Genomic DNA, 16,176 nt, shown 5'->3' with positions numbered 1-16,176 from the left:
AACTGCATACATTCAGTAGAATCAGTCCATGACTGTATATATAAAAGTACTAGGTTGTCCATTTCAAAAAGAAAAAGGATACTAGGTTGTCTCTCTTGCACGGTATGTCCTCAACTTTGCTGTGTGTTTTTTTATTCAAATAAACAGGAAAAAAAAATTGCTATGCGTAAGAAAAGAATAAAGATGAGTTGTGATGTACTTTTGATAAATGATCTGGGCTTATAATTTTTCCTTTTGATAAATGACACCCCATAACCAAATAACAAATTAGAGAGAAGAAGTACCTTAGATCAATTTATTATGTTGGATTCTATGCTGTTTTGTTACGTAAAATCAACAAAGAATGCATTTAGGCTACCTTGGTTCTGAGTTCAAATCTTATAAACAGTCACAGTTGTAGAATCAAAAACAAAACAACAAAGCAACAAAAGTTACCTTGAGCCTTTTTGCTTGTACAAGTTTCTGCCGTCAGTGCTGTGTGCAAAGCTGTAACCCCATTGATCCCTGGAAAGGACACATTGATGATGGACACTCATTCAAAATAGACTCTTGTCTTCTCTACGTATCTTCTAGTCTCTAGTATGTTGCTTATACACTTATTGATATCAAACAGAGAGTACCAAATATGGTTGGATATATAGGTGGACAATGCACAAGGGTTCCCATTTTATTTACTTCTTTCTTTATCAATCAAACAATGCCCTGGCATTCTAATAAAGCAAAGCATCCAATGATCTGGTTTTATATTATTTATTTTGATAAATGAGACCCAGAGAAACAAGTAACGAATAGCTGAGCAAAACAAGTATTTTCGATTAATTTATTATTTCGAATATTATGTTGTTTTGTACTGTAAATTCAACAGAGAAAAAATTAATAAAAAGAAGGAGAAAGAGGAAAATGTTCTACTAAGACTCAATTCTTCATCAATGGAACTTCAGGGTTCCTCATCTTTATCAACAAAACAGTTCCTGGTATTTTAATAAGTTTAGCCACTCTCATTATAACGACAAGAAAACAAACGAAATATCTATGCATCAAAACTTCTTTTTGTAAAAGAATTTTGATTAAGTGTCAAGAGAAAGTGCATACCATTGGACATTTCCAAACTTAATTTTTAATTCTGTACATTAGTAGATGCATCAAGATGATCAAATATAAGAAATAAACAAATAATTAGTATTGTCCAAAATAATCCACCTTTCTATCTCCCTCTCTCTCCCCATGCCTTCAGGCTACAAGAATATATAACCTCTATGGTGACCATAGCTGAACAAATTACATATACATCATCTTCAGCTTTTAATTGCAGTTCTCCCTGCTGTACCAATCATATTCCATCCCCTCTCCTTTTCCCTTTGACTATTATTCTTCTGACTTTCTTTGGTTCCAGCTCTTCTACCATTTCCTAGTAACACTCTGTGTGCCAACCTCCCTCGACTTCCTATTGAGACCCTTACCTTCTCCATCCCTACATTCACACCTTTTCTCATGTGTGGTGGCATTGGAGATTTTATCTGAGTTCTCTTTTGGAGGCTTCGTCTCAGTATGCTGTTTAGCTTCTTGCATCCATTTCTGATTACTTTAGGACTGGTACAAGGTGTCTGTTCAGGCAAGCAGTCAGTCTCAGACACATCTGCATCAACTTTTTTATCAGCATCGTATGCTATTGGTGCCAATGGTAATACATGCGGTGGGGATTGGACACGGTATGGTACACTTGGGAGTGGGATTAGAGAGTTGCGCCTTGGAGCAGAGGTTGCTGGAATCCGCTGAAATATTGGACAAATGGATGCCCTTCCAGTTTTTTTTGGGACAAGAAATTGTTCAGCCATCTCAGGGTTGTTTTCTTTCTCTGTTGGATCAATATGCTTGACAAAACCATCCATTGTATGAAGTGGTACTGGGGGTTTGTTGTTGGTCTTCTCCATTAGTGGTTGAATAGGGTTTACTTGGTCTTTTCCCAATGTAATGGCTGCTAAAGGTCGGTTTGTAAGAGGTGGCCTTGTGGGTGCGGTAGTTTGCTCCTCTTGTTGATGTTTCATTTGCTGCTGGTGCTGCTCAGCTATCTTCATGTCCACATGCTGACGTGCTAGCTTTCTCTCAATTAAAAGTTGTGATTCCAATTCTTTTACCTGCAAAATGAACTAGATTAGTGCCTATAATTCTGTTACTTGTATGTATACAAAGCTATAAAAAAATACGCTTGCTATACAATACCTTGTCTTGCAGGTTTTTGTTTTTCAGGTCTCTCTCTTTTATCTTCAATTCCAATCCATGGACTGTTTCCTCCATCTTCCGCATCTGTACATCTTTGCTCTTAACATCTAGCTTGGTTTTCTCAAACTAGCAAATAAGATTCGAGATTGTTAGAAATGTAATAGATTAAGCATTCAACCACAGAATAAAAACAAAACATAAGGTTAAACAAAAATGGGAATCTGCAGTTGCGTCAAGCAAAGAATTGTACCATCTGTTTGTATCTCAAAAGTTCAAAATTGTCCAGTTGTCTCTTTGCTGGACCCAACTCTATCCCTCTCACTCTACTTGCAAAGTTCAGTGAGCAAAGGGTCTCACTCAAATCGTTTTCATTAGGATTTATCTGAACAAACATGAGTGTCTTCGAGTCTCCTCCTAAAACAAGGAAACATATACATTAGTTTTACATTTTTGTGTCTGATAAACTAAGATATCTTGGACCCAAAAAAAGGATATATATATCAGAAGTTTAACTTCATCTCAAGAAAATGAAGAAAAATAAATGTGAAGTTGGAACATTAAACAACTCAGTTAGAATTGTTGATTCATCTTTGACTTCTTCTGTAATCCCATTGAAGTACCTAGAGAGTCTTGAAGCAAGTGGGTAAGCTTAGAGTTCCTGCACATAAGCATAATTTAGTAAAAGAAAGTTATAGCTCGATAAGGTGGCCAGTTTGCACATTTAGAGTATTCAAACAAAGGACTAATTGTTACTTAGATAACCTGAAAGGTATGTGTGAGCTTTTAGTTGCAAGTGAAGATATGACATCACCAAGGGCCGATAGAGATCTATTTATATTTTGAGTTTCCTTGAGTCGTTCTCCTTGCACTTCTGTCTTTGCTACACGTTCGCTCCCTGCTAGATCCACCAACCAAAGCTTGCTTCTTGTGCATTCACCATTCAACAAATTCTCCCCCTTCACCATTACACAGTGTATGCTGCATTAAGGAAAAAACCACTCTAACATTTAGCAATCTATCTTTAGACCACGTCCTGTTTGATGAAAATTAAAACAAATTTGACTGTAACCAAGATAAACCGACCAGTGCGATCGGCTGCTATGCTCATTGGCATTGGTTGAGCCAACAGCCCTTGCATTACTGCCAGTTTGCAGAACTTCCCAGACTTCACTCATGTTGTTTACCTGTGCCTCAACCAATCCTGGAACATGATGTATCCCTTCACTGACTTGCCTTATTTCAAGCCTACAAAATCATCGCAATACTGTGAGACGCTATAATCTTGAATAATCATAACTTCCCAATCCTTCACACTTGTGAAAGACGTGGAACTGCAGGAGAATCCGACATATTGGTGAATCATCAGAAGTGAAAAAATATCAACAAGTAGGAGCAAAGATGGATATGGAAACTTAACTATGCAGTTCACATTTTGAGAGAATGAATGTTAAGAAATGGTTCAGATGTGGAAAATGAGAGCCTATACTGCTATTCTAAGTGCCAACAAAACGAGTGGAAACTTATGAAAATAAAGTATGTCTAATTATGACAAATGACTTCCCATCTATACATAAACTTAAAAGAAACCGCAAATCAAGAAATGTACAATAATATAAGGATGTTTCATCAGATTAAGTTGGAAGGAGAAAAATAAGAGAGATGGTTTAAGTATCTCTTCAACCTTTTGGAAGCTGCTCCCGGCTGATTCCCTGAAACTAGTAAATCTCGTATTTGTTCGTTGTAGACTTCTAACACACTAACAGATACATCATATCGATATAACTTTTCTCGCTCTCTAATCGTACGAAACAATTCCTCAAGAGTCCTAAAATTGACTCCCCGAGCTTCTTCTGTGCCCTCCATTGTAAAAGTTTTTCCACTTCCAGTCTGCCCATATGCAAAGACGCAGACATTGTACCCATCTAGAACTGAGCTTGCAAATGGAGCTGTGTCTTTGAAAACATCAGCTAAATAGGACAAAGAGGATACATATTACTGTAATGAGCCTTTGTACTTCAAATGATATACAAGACAAACAAATAAAAAACTCTTATATAACTGTTTACAAACCTTGGTCTGCTTGAGGGCCAAATACAGCATCAAACTTGAAGGTCCTTCTAGTAGCCCCATTTGATTTAATATTGAGCTCACCATCTTTAGCAGATTCAAAATCAATAGCCATTGAAGCTCCTGCTGCAACTTCCTCAGTGTTTAGAGGCCTGCACCTGCAAAAGACCCTTATGTTTCCTACAAGCAAACAAAATAAATTTCAGAAACCCACTTCAATCTCATACCCGCTTGGACCTCTCTTAGTCAAAAATAGCATACTCCTAACCTTTCAACTCTAACACCTTGTTGTAGAGTTCTTTCCGTTCTTTGGCCCCTTCAATAAACTTAGTCTTCAAATCTTTATGCAAATTTACTTGCTGATTTACTATTGGAAAAAAAATTAAAAAAAATTAGCAAGAACCAGAAAGAGCAAAACAAATATCGTATCTCTAAATAAAAACACATGGCATGTACTTACAAGTGGACTGAATAGTAGACTTCACTTCATTCATATCTTCAATGCATTTCTTATATGCCAATGCCTCCTCTGATAGCTTGATGTGGTCCATTTTCATAATCTGTCGAATGAAACTTTTTAAAACACTGTAATCATATATAGTGTAATCAAAAGGCACCTTTATATTTTTATTTTTACAACTTAATACCTTAAGTTTTCTTGTCAAATCTCTCAATGATGAGAACCATCTGCTCTTCTCTTTCACTTGTCCCTCGATGGCAAAAGCTGCAACAGACAAGCATTCAATGTACCATGTTTACAGATGGTTCAAGTGGTTAACAGGCACAGGACATTATTACCATACCCAAAGATCCAACATGCATAGACTTGCGCATAAGTTCGTTTTGGAGTTCCTTCAGAGACTTCCAAGCTTCTTGGCACTCTTTACTCTTGGATTTGTCTTGCTTTTTAAGCTCCTCCAATGCATTCCTCATCTCTTGTAATTCTTTTTTCTGTTTCTCATACCCTATTAGCAGCTTATGATAGTCTCCTTCAACGTTGGCATCGCCATTATCCTGCAATGACATAATTTGCACAAAATATCAAAGTCTATCCTATTTTTCCATCTGAATAATATTGAATCTGAGAGGGATTACAAGAAGTTTTACTTCAGGTGATTTGCAGTTTTCCATTTGAGAATCGCCACCCAGGAAATCCTCTGTGCAACCTCCATTGTTGCTTATATCAGGAAGGGAACCTTCCTTCAACTTGTCCTCAATGGCAGAAGGCGGAAGAAGCTCGAATGAAGCTTCAGGAGACAAATCTTCTTTAAAAGTTTGGCACAATGTGTTTGAGAACTTTACAGTTGGAGTTTTATGGGTATCTGTAACTTGAGACTCGTTGATTCCGTTCTCGAAAGAGAGCTCGATAGAAGAATCCATCTTCTGATGGAATTTACCATCCAAGAACTCAGGGGAATCTCCATAGCTGGTTTGGGGTATATCGGGTGACCCAGAACAGATCACCAAATCAGGAGAGGTAAGTGAAACTCCTATCATGGACGGGCCTGAAATGTATCATATATAAATCAAAACTCTTGAAAATCTTGAAGTCAAATCCAAGATTTTTGCCCCATCTTTTTTTCATAGAAAAGGAAAGACTAGTCTAATTTACCATCAAGACCGTCATTTGCAACTGGGTCACTGAACTTTGGTGTACTAATGACTTCTGTGCATTGATAAATTTCCACAGAACAATCTACACCCACGAAAAATCAAAAGATCAAATTTATCTTCCACTGTTATGATCTGTCCTAGATTCGAATTGGCTCCATGTTCTTGACTAAATTACAGTTAAAATAGATCTATCACACAAGTAGACATATAATGCAATTCTCCCAATTGGGATTTAGATAACACAAATAAAAAGCTTACTGAGAAACCAAAAAGAAATAAAAGGAAGTTTTTTTTTTTTTTTTTCATGAAATTACCTTCATTTGCATTGGCATAAGAAGAAGAATCAGGATCCACCATTGTCAAGCGTTGCAATTGCGAGCAAAGCGAAGTGTCTGCCAAAGTGGTATCAAGAAATTAGAGAAGCCATGAAAATAAAATCTTGGGCAGTTGTGTATGCTGAAGAAAATGGAGTTCAGAAGTGGGTTTTCAAACTTACAGTCAGAGTGAGAGTTGGCAGTGGAAAAGAAGCTGTTTTGCTGCGAAGAAACGTCAGTGAGGAGAAGAGGGTCGTGCTCATGCTCGAACAAAGAACGGCATTGCTTATGCTGCTCCTCCTCCATTGATAAAACGACAATTGTACTAAATACACTGTTTTTGAATTCAAGTAATCAAAGACTGTGATGATGATGATGGCAATCTCTTTATTGCGCAAAAGAAAGAGAACCCAAAAAGGAAGAAGTGCTTTTGAATCTTCACAGAGAAAGAAAGGCGTTATTTTCGTTGGCGCATTCAATCTCCGTTGTTCTTTGGAGGCAACTGACCGTTGGCTTTTTTTCGAATTTTGAAATTTCTTGCCCGGGTGCACAAGCCAAATGAGGCTGCCACGTGGTACCTGCCAATCTTTCCTCGCGTGCTGCTGAGTGGCTTTTTCCCTTTGTATTTGTTTTTTGGCTAAACCAGACAGATTTGTGATTCTTTGATTCTTTGTAATTTGGCTTGATTTCCACTTGTGAATCTTTATCTATGTAATTTGATTTATTTACAATTTAACACTTAAATCTTTATTTTTCTTTTACTGACGTGTCAACATGTGTGGATTTTTAGGCATTGTGGTTCTACTCCACCCGTCGCCCGTCTGCAGCGCCGTAGGCCTGGCTCTGCAAATACAGTTACAAATCATTGGACCTGAAATTGAGATCAGATGATGCATCCAGGGCAGGGCATCATAAAGAATTTTGTAACTTTTTTTCTCAAATTTCATGTATCTGTTACATGTGCTCTCCCCCCAACATTAGAACTATAAGGAACTTGAATGAATGTCCCTCCCCTCTTTACAAAACAAAGCTGAAAGCTACAATGTATAAAATTATATACAGTGTAATAACATATAACAAAAGGGTACATTCATCTTGCATAGATCATTAGCACCCCACACTGAAAATAAATGCACGTGTGGGGTACTAACCAATGCAAACCTGCTGAGGACTGTCTTGGCACTGATCAGACGACGGTGGTGGTGTGCCGGATTGAGGTCATCATATTTTGCTTCCAACAAAACATGCACATAAGCCAATTCTGTGACTTGCACCTTTCTACAATTGAATTCCTGCTCCTTCCACTGCAGCTGCCATTGAAGCAGACGCCTCTTCAAGGGTCCGCTTCTTTTGGACTGTGTTGAAGGCCTCAAGAATATCTCCCTCCTCCCAATCGTCATAGTCTTCCACCCCAATTCCACACTCTAGTCCAGCATTTACCTAGCCAAGAGGATAATATACATCTTATTGCAAACATAAGAAATATTAAAGTAATGCCAATACCAAAGGAATCCTGAACACGTGATCACCACAAAAGCTTGATGTCAATTTAAATGAATGCCAAAAACAAAAACAAAAACAATAATAAAGCGAAATCCTTTGTCAAAGTTGAAGATTGACATTGAAACATTAATTGTTCCAGAAATCAGATTAGAGGCATATATCTACACACAAAAGCTTCTATCATACTTTCAGCGAAAATAAATCTTGCTACGCCTAACTGCAGTGTAGAAACTGAATAGTCAGTATGTAAATTGATCAAAATTAATATTTAGAGTTTGTGAACTCAGGCTTCATCCCACAGTGGAAAGGACCTACAATTTCTTTGTCATGTATTATTACCACCATTGCTATCCCATTGTAATCAGCTCCCAGAAGATAAAGATATTTCATAAAATCAGGCCAAAGGAACAAGATTTTTTATGGAAACCAATTTAAGAACTAAGTCATGGTATAATCTCTCCTATTCCTCCAGGGCAAGCAGATGCACAGGCCAAAGGAACAAGATTTTTTATGGAAACCAATTTAAGAACTAAGTCATGGTATAATCTCTCCTATTCCTCCAGGGCAAGCAGATGCACACACCCAAGCATGTATGTATATCTAAGAATTCCGACCCAAAGAAGATGTAGGCATGAATGTATTCAGCGATATGTGAGATAGCTAGGAAAACAATTGCAGTCCAACAAATAAACACATCATTCAGATATTTTAAACAAGTATACCTAAGTAATACTTCTCATGCGCTAGGTTGCTTCCCTGCATTTTCTATAAATTCTACAAAATGGCCAAAAGAATTATGCAGGCCATAAAATAATACCTCTTTCACAATTTCCTTAACCCGTTTCAACGAATCAAGAAGGCCAACATGCACTACTTTTCCCCTTCGAATGACCTGAACGCCACAGCCTTTAACAACTTTTCCCTCATTTATCATGCATCCAGCAACACGACCACTACCACTGCTGAATACAGCCCGGACTTCTGCTGAGCCAATTGTCACTTGTTCCTATCAATACACAAGTAACAATGTCAACTGCAAATCTTTCAGTCTAGAAAATTTCAACAATGTTAAAGCATAAGCAGCATATGCCCCTAAAAGTCAATGCCTTAAAAACCTAAAGAGATCTGGTGCTTAAGTTCATTGATACCTCAACAGGCTCTAGGAGTCCTTCCATTGCATTTCGTACATCATCAATAAGTTCATAGATAACTCTATAAAGGCGGATCTCGACACCTTTGTTTTCTCCATAGCTTTTCACAGAACCCGGTACTTTGACATTGAATCCGAAAATGATGGCTTTGCTGGCAGCAGCAAGATCAACATCACTGGTGCTTACATCACCTGTTGCTTCCAAGAGAAACTTCAAGGTGACGTTATCTTGTGGGAGCACCTGCAGGGCTTGTCTGACAGCCTCAATAGATCCCTAGACATGACAATAATCATGATATAAATCAGTACAGTTTAAATAAAGACTAATTATCTATGAAACTTGAAATTGGTTAGACACTTCTTGAAGGGCCAGTTACCAAACTATATATTGACTGGTGAAAATTAGAAGAACAAATTAAGATTTTGATTAATTGTGCACTTCTTAAGGGGCCAGTTGCAAAGCTAAATTATTCCCATCTTATAGCGAAAATAAAGCCTGTAATGGACATCTGAAAATAATTAAATCTTGCTGTTGTTGCTCATTTCATTCAGGATGTCTAATTACCATTCCACATGCATACAACTTCATTGAGCATGCCAACTGTCTAACGGGCTTATATGCCAAAAAAAATTCTCTGCTTTTCCAACCACAAATTAAGCTGTTTTTCTTATACTTTTAAAACCCAATAACATAACTAGTCCAAACTTTTAATCAATATTGTGAATGATAGCCCTTTCTGCATATAAATAGGTAGGTTGTGCCTTGTCAGATTCCTCACTATGGTTTATTCTGATAATTGTTTTTTTTTTTTTTCCTTTAATCAGACTAAATTAAAATAAAAACTCAGCTCATCAGTTGTTAAACTCAAGGTTGCAACGTGAAAAACAACATACTTTACAAAAGATGAATATGCGTACCTGAAGATCAACCTTCAGAATAATATTTAGCTGGTGCAAGTCTAATCCAGACAGCTTTCCTGATGAGACTGCAGATGCTAAGGAAGAAAGAGTAACCCTGCCGTCGCCAGCCTTAGCTGATATACGTTCACTTCGCAATGACTCAGCACGTGACTCTGCCTTTTCGCGTGCAACATCAAGGGAGCCAACAACGTCAAATTCATCACCAGCAACAGGAACATTATTTAATCCAAGAACCTACAAGTAGACACAGAAATTGCTATTCAGGCATTGAAACAAGAATCATGCGACACAGTCGAACACATATCACATAAAAATCAAGAAGAAACTAAAAACAAAAACATCTTTGAAAAAGGGCACTCGTGTAAGCAACTTATAGACAGTGAAATAAAATGGCTGCTCGTAGAAGCTTTAGAGAAGAATATTTAGTTTTCTGCTATTAACCACCATAGAAAGCAGCGCTACAAAAAATGTGTTTTCAGTTACGTTGAAAATTTTAGCAATCAGAGGAAGCTGTGCCATTTATCTTCCCAACAGTAATTGCTTATAGTAATCATAATGTCAACAAAATGGAAGCAGAGGAATAATGAAGCTAATACAAATACTTGCATGTCAAGGGCCATAAAGAATTACACAGCATCTGGAAATCCAAACTTACCACTACAGTTTCATCTTTTTAATAAAAAAGAACCCCAGTTATACTTAATAATATATTGTACTTACAAAGCTCACTTAAATTGCAACACAAACTCGCAAAATTTTGAAACTGTCAGCTTCTATTTCTCCAATTAGAACCCTACAATGAATTTCTACTAATATCCGACAAGCCCTACAAACATTCAGACATTTGGATTTACTTACGATCCACTATAACTTTTGAATTAAGTCACTGATTAAAACAACAGAGAGAATGAAAGACAGTTTAAAACAAAAATATAAAAGAATATATGAACGACAAACCTGAACAGGTATAGAGGGTCCAGCTTCATCGACACGATTTCCACCATCATCAAATAAAGCCCGCACCTGACCATGGGAATAACAAAAAGTGCCTCATGTTAGTCAAAATGTTGACCACATAAAAAGTGGATTAGATCTAAGCAAAAGGGCTCAGAGTTCAAAAATTGTTATCCACCAACCTTTCCAAAGGCTCCTCCACAAACTATTATGTCCCCCCGTCTAAGGGTTCCATTTTGCACGATAAGTGTAACTAAAGGTCCTTTAGATTTATGAAGACCAGCCTCAATGACTGTGCCTTTCGCACTTCTATGAGGATTAGCCTTTAAATCTTGCAACTACAAAAATCATACAAAAAGTTAGGAAAAATAAATTTAACCACCAGAATACTTTCCAAAAAACAAATTCAGACAACCAAGATAGCTAGAAAAAAAATATTATTGCAACAGTATATCAAAGCTAATGCATCAACATCCATTCACATCTGCCTTACCTCTGCAACTAGCATAACAGTTTCCAAAAGCTCATCTATATTCTTCCCTTTAAGAGCACTAATCTGTTTAAACCCACAGAAGGAAGCGCTCAGAAAGAGTATAAGGCATAACAAAATATGTAAGTACAATTCTTCTACATGAAATAACAACCTGGACCATTGGAACATCACCACCCCAGTCCTCTGGCATTAGACCAATAGAAGAAAGCTCTTGCATGACTCGATCTGGATTAGCTCCATCCTTGTCTATCTGGTACCATTAGAATGAATAGAATTGAGATTCAACAAATCATGATGCCATAAGCAACGCAAGCAAAGCAGCTATTCTTCCTTATTTTTAATCTAAACAAATGGTCAAAAGAAAAAAAGTGCCACTATGCTTGGCATACCTTATTTATAGCTATTACTATTGGCACGCCAGCAGCTTTAGCATGAGCTATGGCCTCTTTTGTTTGAGGGCGGATTCCATCATCAGCAGCCACTACAATGATAGCAATGTCTGTCACCCTTGCTCCACGAGCTCTCATTGCTCCAAATGCCTACAGGATCGGATATAATAGATATCATCTAAAGGGAAAAAAAAAGTACAAGCAAGTTACAGAGCCCAAATATCATCCAGAAAAATAAAGATAAAATAATGTGGTTATACGGGGAGAGAGAGAGAGAGAGAGAGAGAGAGAGAGAGAGAGAGAGAGAGAGATTTCCAAGTGTTTACTGGAGAGTGATTGTACCTCATGCCCAGGAGTATCAAGGAAAACACATGATTGCACCTTTCCATCAATTGGTACAAGCACCTTATATGCCCCAATTCCTTGTGTAATTCCACCAGCCTCTGAGGCAGCAACCTGTGGATATATAATTACAGTCAGGCTTCAGTTAAATTACTTTATGCTAGCACCAATTCCACAATGCTCCAAAGTTTATTAAACCAATACCATATTTTATGTGAACAATCAATATGTTATAACCAAACTACTGAAATAAAGTGTTTTAAATTTTACCAAAAATAACAAAACCATAAAATCCGATACCACTAAGGTCGTTGCAAAATAAACTGATGGGAGAAATTAGACTGTTCAGCAGCTATGTTTACCTTGCTCTTCCGGATATAATCCAACAGGGTTGTCTGGCAAGTGACAAACACAAAAGTATTAGAAATACTGGAATGTAAACTTACAAATTTAAAAATCCAATACACCAGAGGAACTACTCAAGAAAACAAGATGCAAAAGAACTGACTAGCAAATAAAACACATGAACTTAATTTACCTTGCCATGATCCACATGACCCATTATAGTAAGGACAGGAGGCCTGTCTTCTAGTTTGTCTAGGTCATCTTCATCGAGTATTTCCTTCTTTTTTGCCATTTCTTCCACCTTTACAGGATCAGCATCTATAACTTCCACGTCATGCTCTTTACAAATCATCTTTACCATATCTTTGTCCAGAGTTTGAACCCCATCAGGCTTAATTCCCTTTGCGTACAGAGATCCAAGAATTTGGGATTCATTAATGGCCAAATAGTACGCTAAATCATCTATCAGCATACCATCCTCACCAACCTCTAGAATTTCTACTTTAACAGGGGCTGCCTCTTTGGCAGCTTGGAGTCTCGCTGCCTTCCTGCTTGCTTTACTCCACTTCCTCCCTTTCCTAGCTGCTCCAGGAATAGAGACATTGAGTTCCGAGGCCTCTTCATCCGGAATCTCGTCATCAACCTTCCGCCTCCGTCCACCTGGATCATTTTTCTTTCGATACCCATCTTTGAACCTTCCAGGGGGAGGGCCCTTTCCTGGTTTTGAAGGAGCTAAAACTGCTTGAGAAATCACAGAATCAACTGCTGGCTTCTTGGAAGCAAATTTGTCAATCAAAATTGGCTTCCGTTCTTTAGTTTGTGTGGAAGAATCAGTTTCATCAATCCCTGACGACTTTGGAGCCGCCCCCACATCCTTCAAGACAACTGGTTTCTTTACCGTGGGTGGAGGAGCTGCAGAAGGCTTTGCTTGTAATTTTGGTTGGGGTCTCAATGGGGGTTGAGGGGGTCTCAAAGAAGCATGGGGTTGAGACTCTGCTTTTAACCCTCCCCCTGTTTTTAGTTCCTCTTCTGGGATTATATTATTAAGTTTAGGTGATTCCTTTACAACCTTCTGCACATTTGCGACTGTGTCTCCTTTACGCCACACACTCTTCAAAGTTTTAGACTTACTACTTGTCTCCGAGTTCACCGGTTTAGCATTCCGCAAATTAGTACTTGCGTTAGATGGTGCAGGTTTATTTACAGAGCTACTATCTTTCTTAGTACCCAATTCACCAGCTCTTGAAGTTTCTAACTTTTCAGCCTTCTCCAGAACCTCTCCAAGCGACTCAATCACCTTATTCCTTTCTTCTTCTCCTTCTTCTTCATCCAAATCCCCACTAATCCTTGAGGGGTCCCAATCAGCCGCATCAATACCTACAAGCGGTTCATTATTGGACCCTCCTGAGGACTTCAATACTGGCTTTGGGGAAGGCTTAAGTACAAAATCAGCATTGGCATTAGAAACATCTGTACTTCCTCTATAGTTGTTAGAATCAAGGGACACCTCATTGCCTTGCTTGGCAACAAAATCAGTAGTAGTGACCGAACATTTACACACAGATAACCTTACACAATGCCATCTCCTGCTACCCTTTAAACTTGCCTTAGACAAAGAAACTTTTCTAACAAGTGAGCGGGACCTTTCAGATGAACCCAAAAGTGTGACACTTCCCAAACTAACAAGGGAAGCCACAGAAGCCATTGTTCCCTGCATGCTTCCTACTAAAATTAGCATGGAGACCCCACAACACAACCACCCATATATATATTCTAAGCTGTCATCCTAAACTCTCCAGAGTTCCAGACAAAATGTGAACTTGTATGTCAATTAGTATAACGTGAAGCAAAATTCAAGCTACCCAATACTGGAATTCCAGAAGCAACAATAATATTATTGTTCCCAGCAGAAAAAAAACACAAACAAACGGAACCCCAAATCCGAAATTTAATACTTTCTAGAGAAAGAGAACAGCTTTTACCTCTCTCCAAGAACTGTGACTGGAATTCCAACACTTGGGTATTGTTGAGTTGAGAACTTGAGAAAGAAAAAGTGAGAGAGAGAATGAGTTTGTAAACAGAAAGTGGGAAGGAGGTTGTGGTTGGGGAAGGTAGGGGATAATAAGGTGGAGGTGGAAAAAAGGAATGAAATTTGAAGAATATATGTGGCTGTTTCTTTACCTATCAAAATCTATTTGCGATAAGGCAAGGCTTTGACGGGTTTTATCATTTCTTCCTGCGAAAATATATTTATGGGCCTTTTATAGTTTTGCAGTTTTGATGGTAAGCATCGTATCAAGGTCGAGAAGACTGTGAGTGCCAATTGGGTTGGGTCGGTTGGGATTTTGGCAACTTCCTTAACGCCGCTGGAATTTCTGTAGCAGACCATACCCCAGAGTCCTTTCTTGTTTTTCTTTTTCTTTTTCTTTTCCTCTTGTTTTTTTTTTTCCCTATTATTTCATGACATTTTTCTGTTTTCCTGATTTTACAAAACAAAAAAGAATCTCAAATTTACAAATATTTGGAATTAATGTACATATCTTTCGGGGTAGTCGTTTTATTAGTCCTTGAATTTAGACCCGATTTGTATTTGAGTAGCTCAATTTTCAAAACAATTCTCGTGGTTCTTTAACTTCAGTTTCGTTAGGACAAATGGTTCTGCCATTAATTTTGTTAACTTTTCTGTTAAATGCATGGAAAAAATGGTATTTTTATATCAAAATTGATTCAAATATGAATAAAAAATTATAAAATTAAATTAAACTCTCTCTCCCCTTCTATCCCGATTTCTACTCCTCCCAAAAAAAAAAAAATTTGGTTGGTTTTTTTTTTTTTTGATTTTCTTTTATTGTTATTTTAAAGATATGATTTTTTATTCCTTTTTTTTTTGTTTTAATATAAAAATACTATTTTGCCCCTGCATTTAACAGAAAAAAGATAATAAAATTGACGGCAGGACCATTTGTCCTAGTGAAAGTGAAGTTAAAGGACAAGGGAAACCATTTTTAAAATTGAAGTACTCAAATGCAAATCGAGTCTAAGTTCACGGACTAATAAAATGATTAATCATATCTTTCGATGCCTTTATTTGAAAACAGTAGAGTCTATATAGGGAGGAGACGTAAAGGTTCCAACTTTAAGCTTGACTTCAAGTACATATTACCATTATGTCCTTGTATCATAATCTAACCATTACAAACATTGATGAAAGGGGATGTATGAAATTGGCAATTATAAAATAATTCGGGTGCTAAATTAGTTGAAAAAAAGTAGTTTAGAAATAAATTCAATTAGCATGATAGTTCAAGAAATAAAATTATAACTGATCCATTATCAAATATGTATGTGTACCGTGTAGTTACATTCTCTTTCAAGTATTTTATCAAACATCTTGTCCCAATGTCATGTATGCTCAAAGAGAATACAATGAAACATTGCTTAATTTTATGTGTAGTAGTATAATGGAAGTGGGCGCAATTTTATTCATTCACGATGTTGTGGATGAGCAATGTTTATCCAATCCTAAGGGCACTTTGTGGGTGTAGGGGGTTACTGTATTTTATTTTTATTTTTTTGAAATTATGGGAAATGTGAGTGAAATATTGAGGAAACAATTGAAAGGAGGGTGATTTCAGTAGAAAAATCTTATCCATTCTAACAATAAATTTTAAAAGGCAAAATTTATGTCAAGGAACTTGTAGCTAAAATGATTTGTAACCCCTGCATCTGAAGTTCTAGTTTTGATTCATCCCTCTTTAGATATTGCTCGTATTAAAATTAAAAAAAATTAAAATTTATGGCAATAAAATTCCCCCAAAATTACTTTCTTTTTCAAGACTCCAACTCTATATAAAATAAAATTAA

At 37.2% G+C, this 16,176-nt stretch overlaps 2 protein-coding genes across 3 annotated transcripts; both read right to left on the bottom strand.

Moving 5' to 3' along the window:
- Positions 1–1,067: 1,067 nt before the first annotated feature.
- On the bottom strand, positions 1,068–6,988 carry LOC117624778 (kinesin-like protein KIN-14Q). 2 transcript variants are annotated; one of them, XM_034356224.1, is made up of 16 exons: positions 6,398–6,988; positions 6,216–6,293; positions 5,900–5,983; positions 5,395–5,792; positions 5,091–5,301; positions 4,935–5,011; positions 4,748–4,847; positions 4,556–4,654; positions 4,291–4,467; positions 3,902–4,187; positions 3,304–3,465; positions 2,983–3,198; positions 2,841–2,878; positions 2,471–2,634; positions 2,221–2,346; positions 1,068–2,135 (listed from the first exon to the last, which is right to left on the bottom strand). In XM_034356224.1, exons 1-16 carry the CDS (start codon positions 6,519–6,521, stop codon positions 1,296–1,298), a joined length of 3,180 nt encoding a protein of 1,059 aa, XP_034212115.1. In that variant the 5' UTR covers positions 6,522–6,988; the 3' UTR covers positions 1,068–1,295. The 2 variants fall into 2 exon arrangements, with proteins under 2 accessions (XP_034212115.1, XP_034212116.1); XM_034356225.1 differs by lacking the exon at positions 5,900–5,983.
- Positions 6,989–7,092: 104 nt separating this feature from the next.
- Positions 7,093–14,634, bottom strand: LOC117624779 (translation initiation factor IF-2, chloroplastic). Its single transcript, XM_034356226.1, has 12 exons — positions 12,506–14,634; positions 12,330–12,362; positions 11,968–12,081; positions 11,626–11,775; positions 11,388–11,486; positions 11,237–11,299; positions 10,926–11,081; positions 10,747–10,812; positions 9,787–10,023; positions 8,867–9,142; positions 8,536–8,724; positions 7,093–7,655 (listed from the first exon to the last, which is right to left on the bottom strand). The coding sequence occupies exons 1-12, from the start codon at positions 14,048–14,050 to the stop codon at positions 7,494–7,496; spliced, it is 3,090 nt and encodes a 1,029-aa protein (XP_034212117.1). The 5' UTR covers positions 14,051–14,634; the 3' UTR covers positions 7,093–7,493.
- Positions 14,635–16,176: the final 1,542 nt, after the last annotated feature.

The sequence above is a fragment of the Prunus dulcis genome, chromosome 4, assembly GCF_902201215.1.
Source record: "Prunus dulcis chromosome 4, ALMONDv2, whole genome shotgun sequence".
Taxonomy (NCBI): domain Eukaryota; kingdom Viridiplantae; phylum Streptophyta; class Magnoliopsida; order Rosales; family Rosaceae; genus Prunus; species Prunus dulcis.
Note: the sequence above shows the minus strand (reverse complement) of the source record. Positions and strands in the feature narration are given on the sequence as shown.

Excerpts from the sequence above, each read along its gene's own strand:
- LOC117624778 (XM_034356224.1), bottom strand. The coding sequence starts at position 6,521 with ATGGAGGAGGAGCAGCATAAGCAATGCCGTTCTTTGTTCGAGCATGAG. Across the intron at positions 3,199-3,303 it reads CATAGCAGCCGATCGCACTG|CATACACTGTGTAATGGTGA; the intron begins GTCGGTTTATCT and ends TCCTTAATGCAG. Across the intron at positions 2,879-2,982 it reads AGCTCACACATACCTTTCAG|GAACTCTAAGCTTACCCACT; the intron begins GTTATCTAAGTA and ends GCTTATGTGCAG.
- LOC117624779 (XM_034356226.1), bottom strand. The coding sequence starts at position 14,050 with ATGCTAATTTTAGTAGGAAGCATGCAGGGAACAATGGCTTCTGTGGCT. Across the intron at positions 11,300-11,387 it reads GTGATGTTCCAATGGTCCAG|ATTAGTGCTCTTAAAGGGAA; the intron begins GTTGTTATTTCA and ends GGGTTTAAACAG. Across the intron at positions 11,082-11,236 it reads CTGTTATGCTAGTTGCAGAG|TTGCAAGATTTAAAGGCTAA; the intron begins GTAAGGCAGATG and ends TGATTTTTGTAG.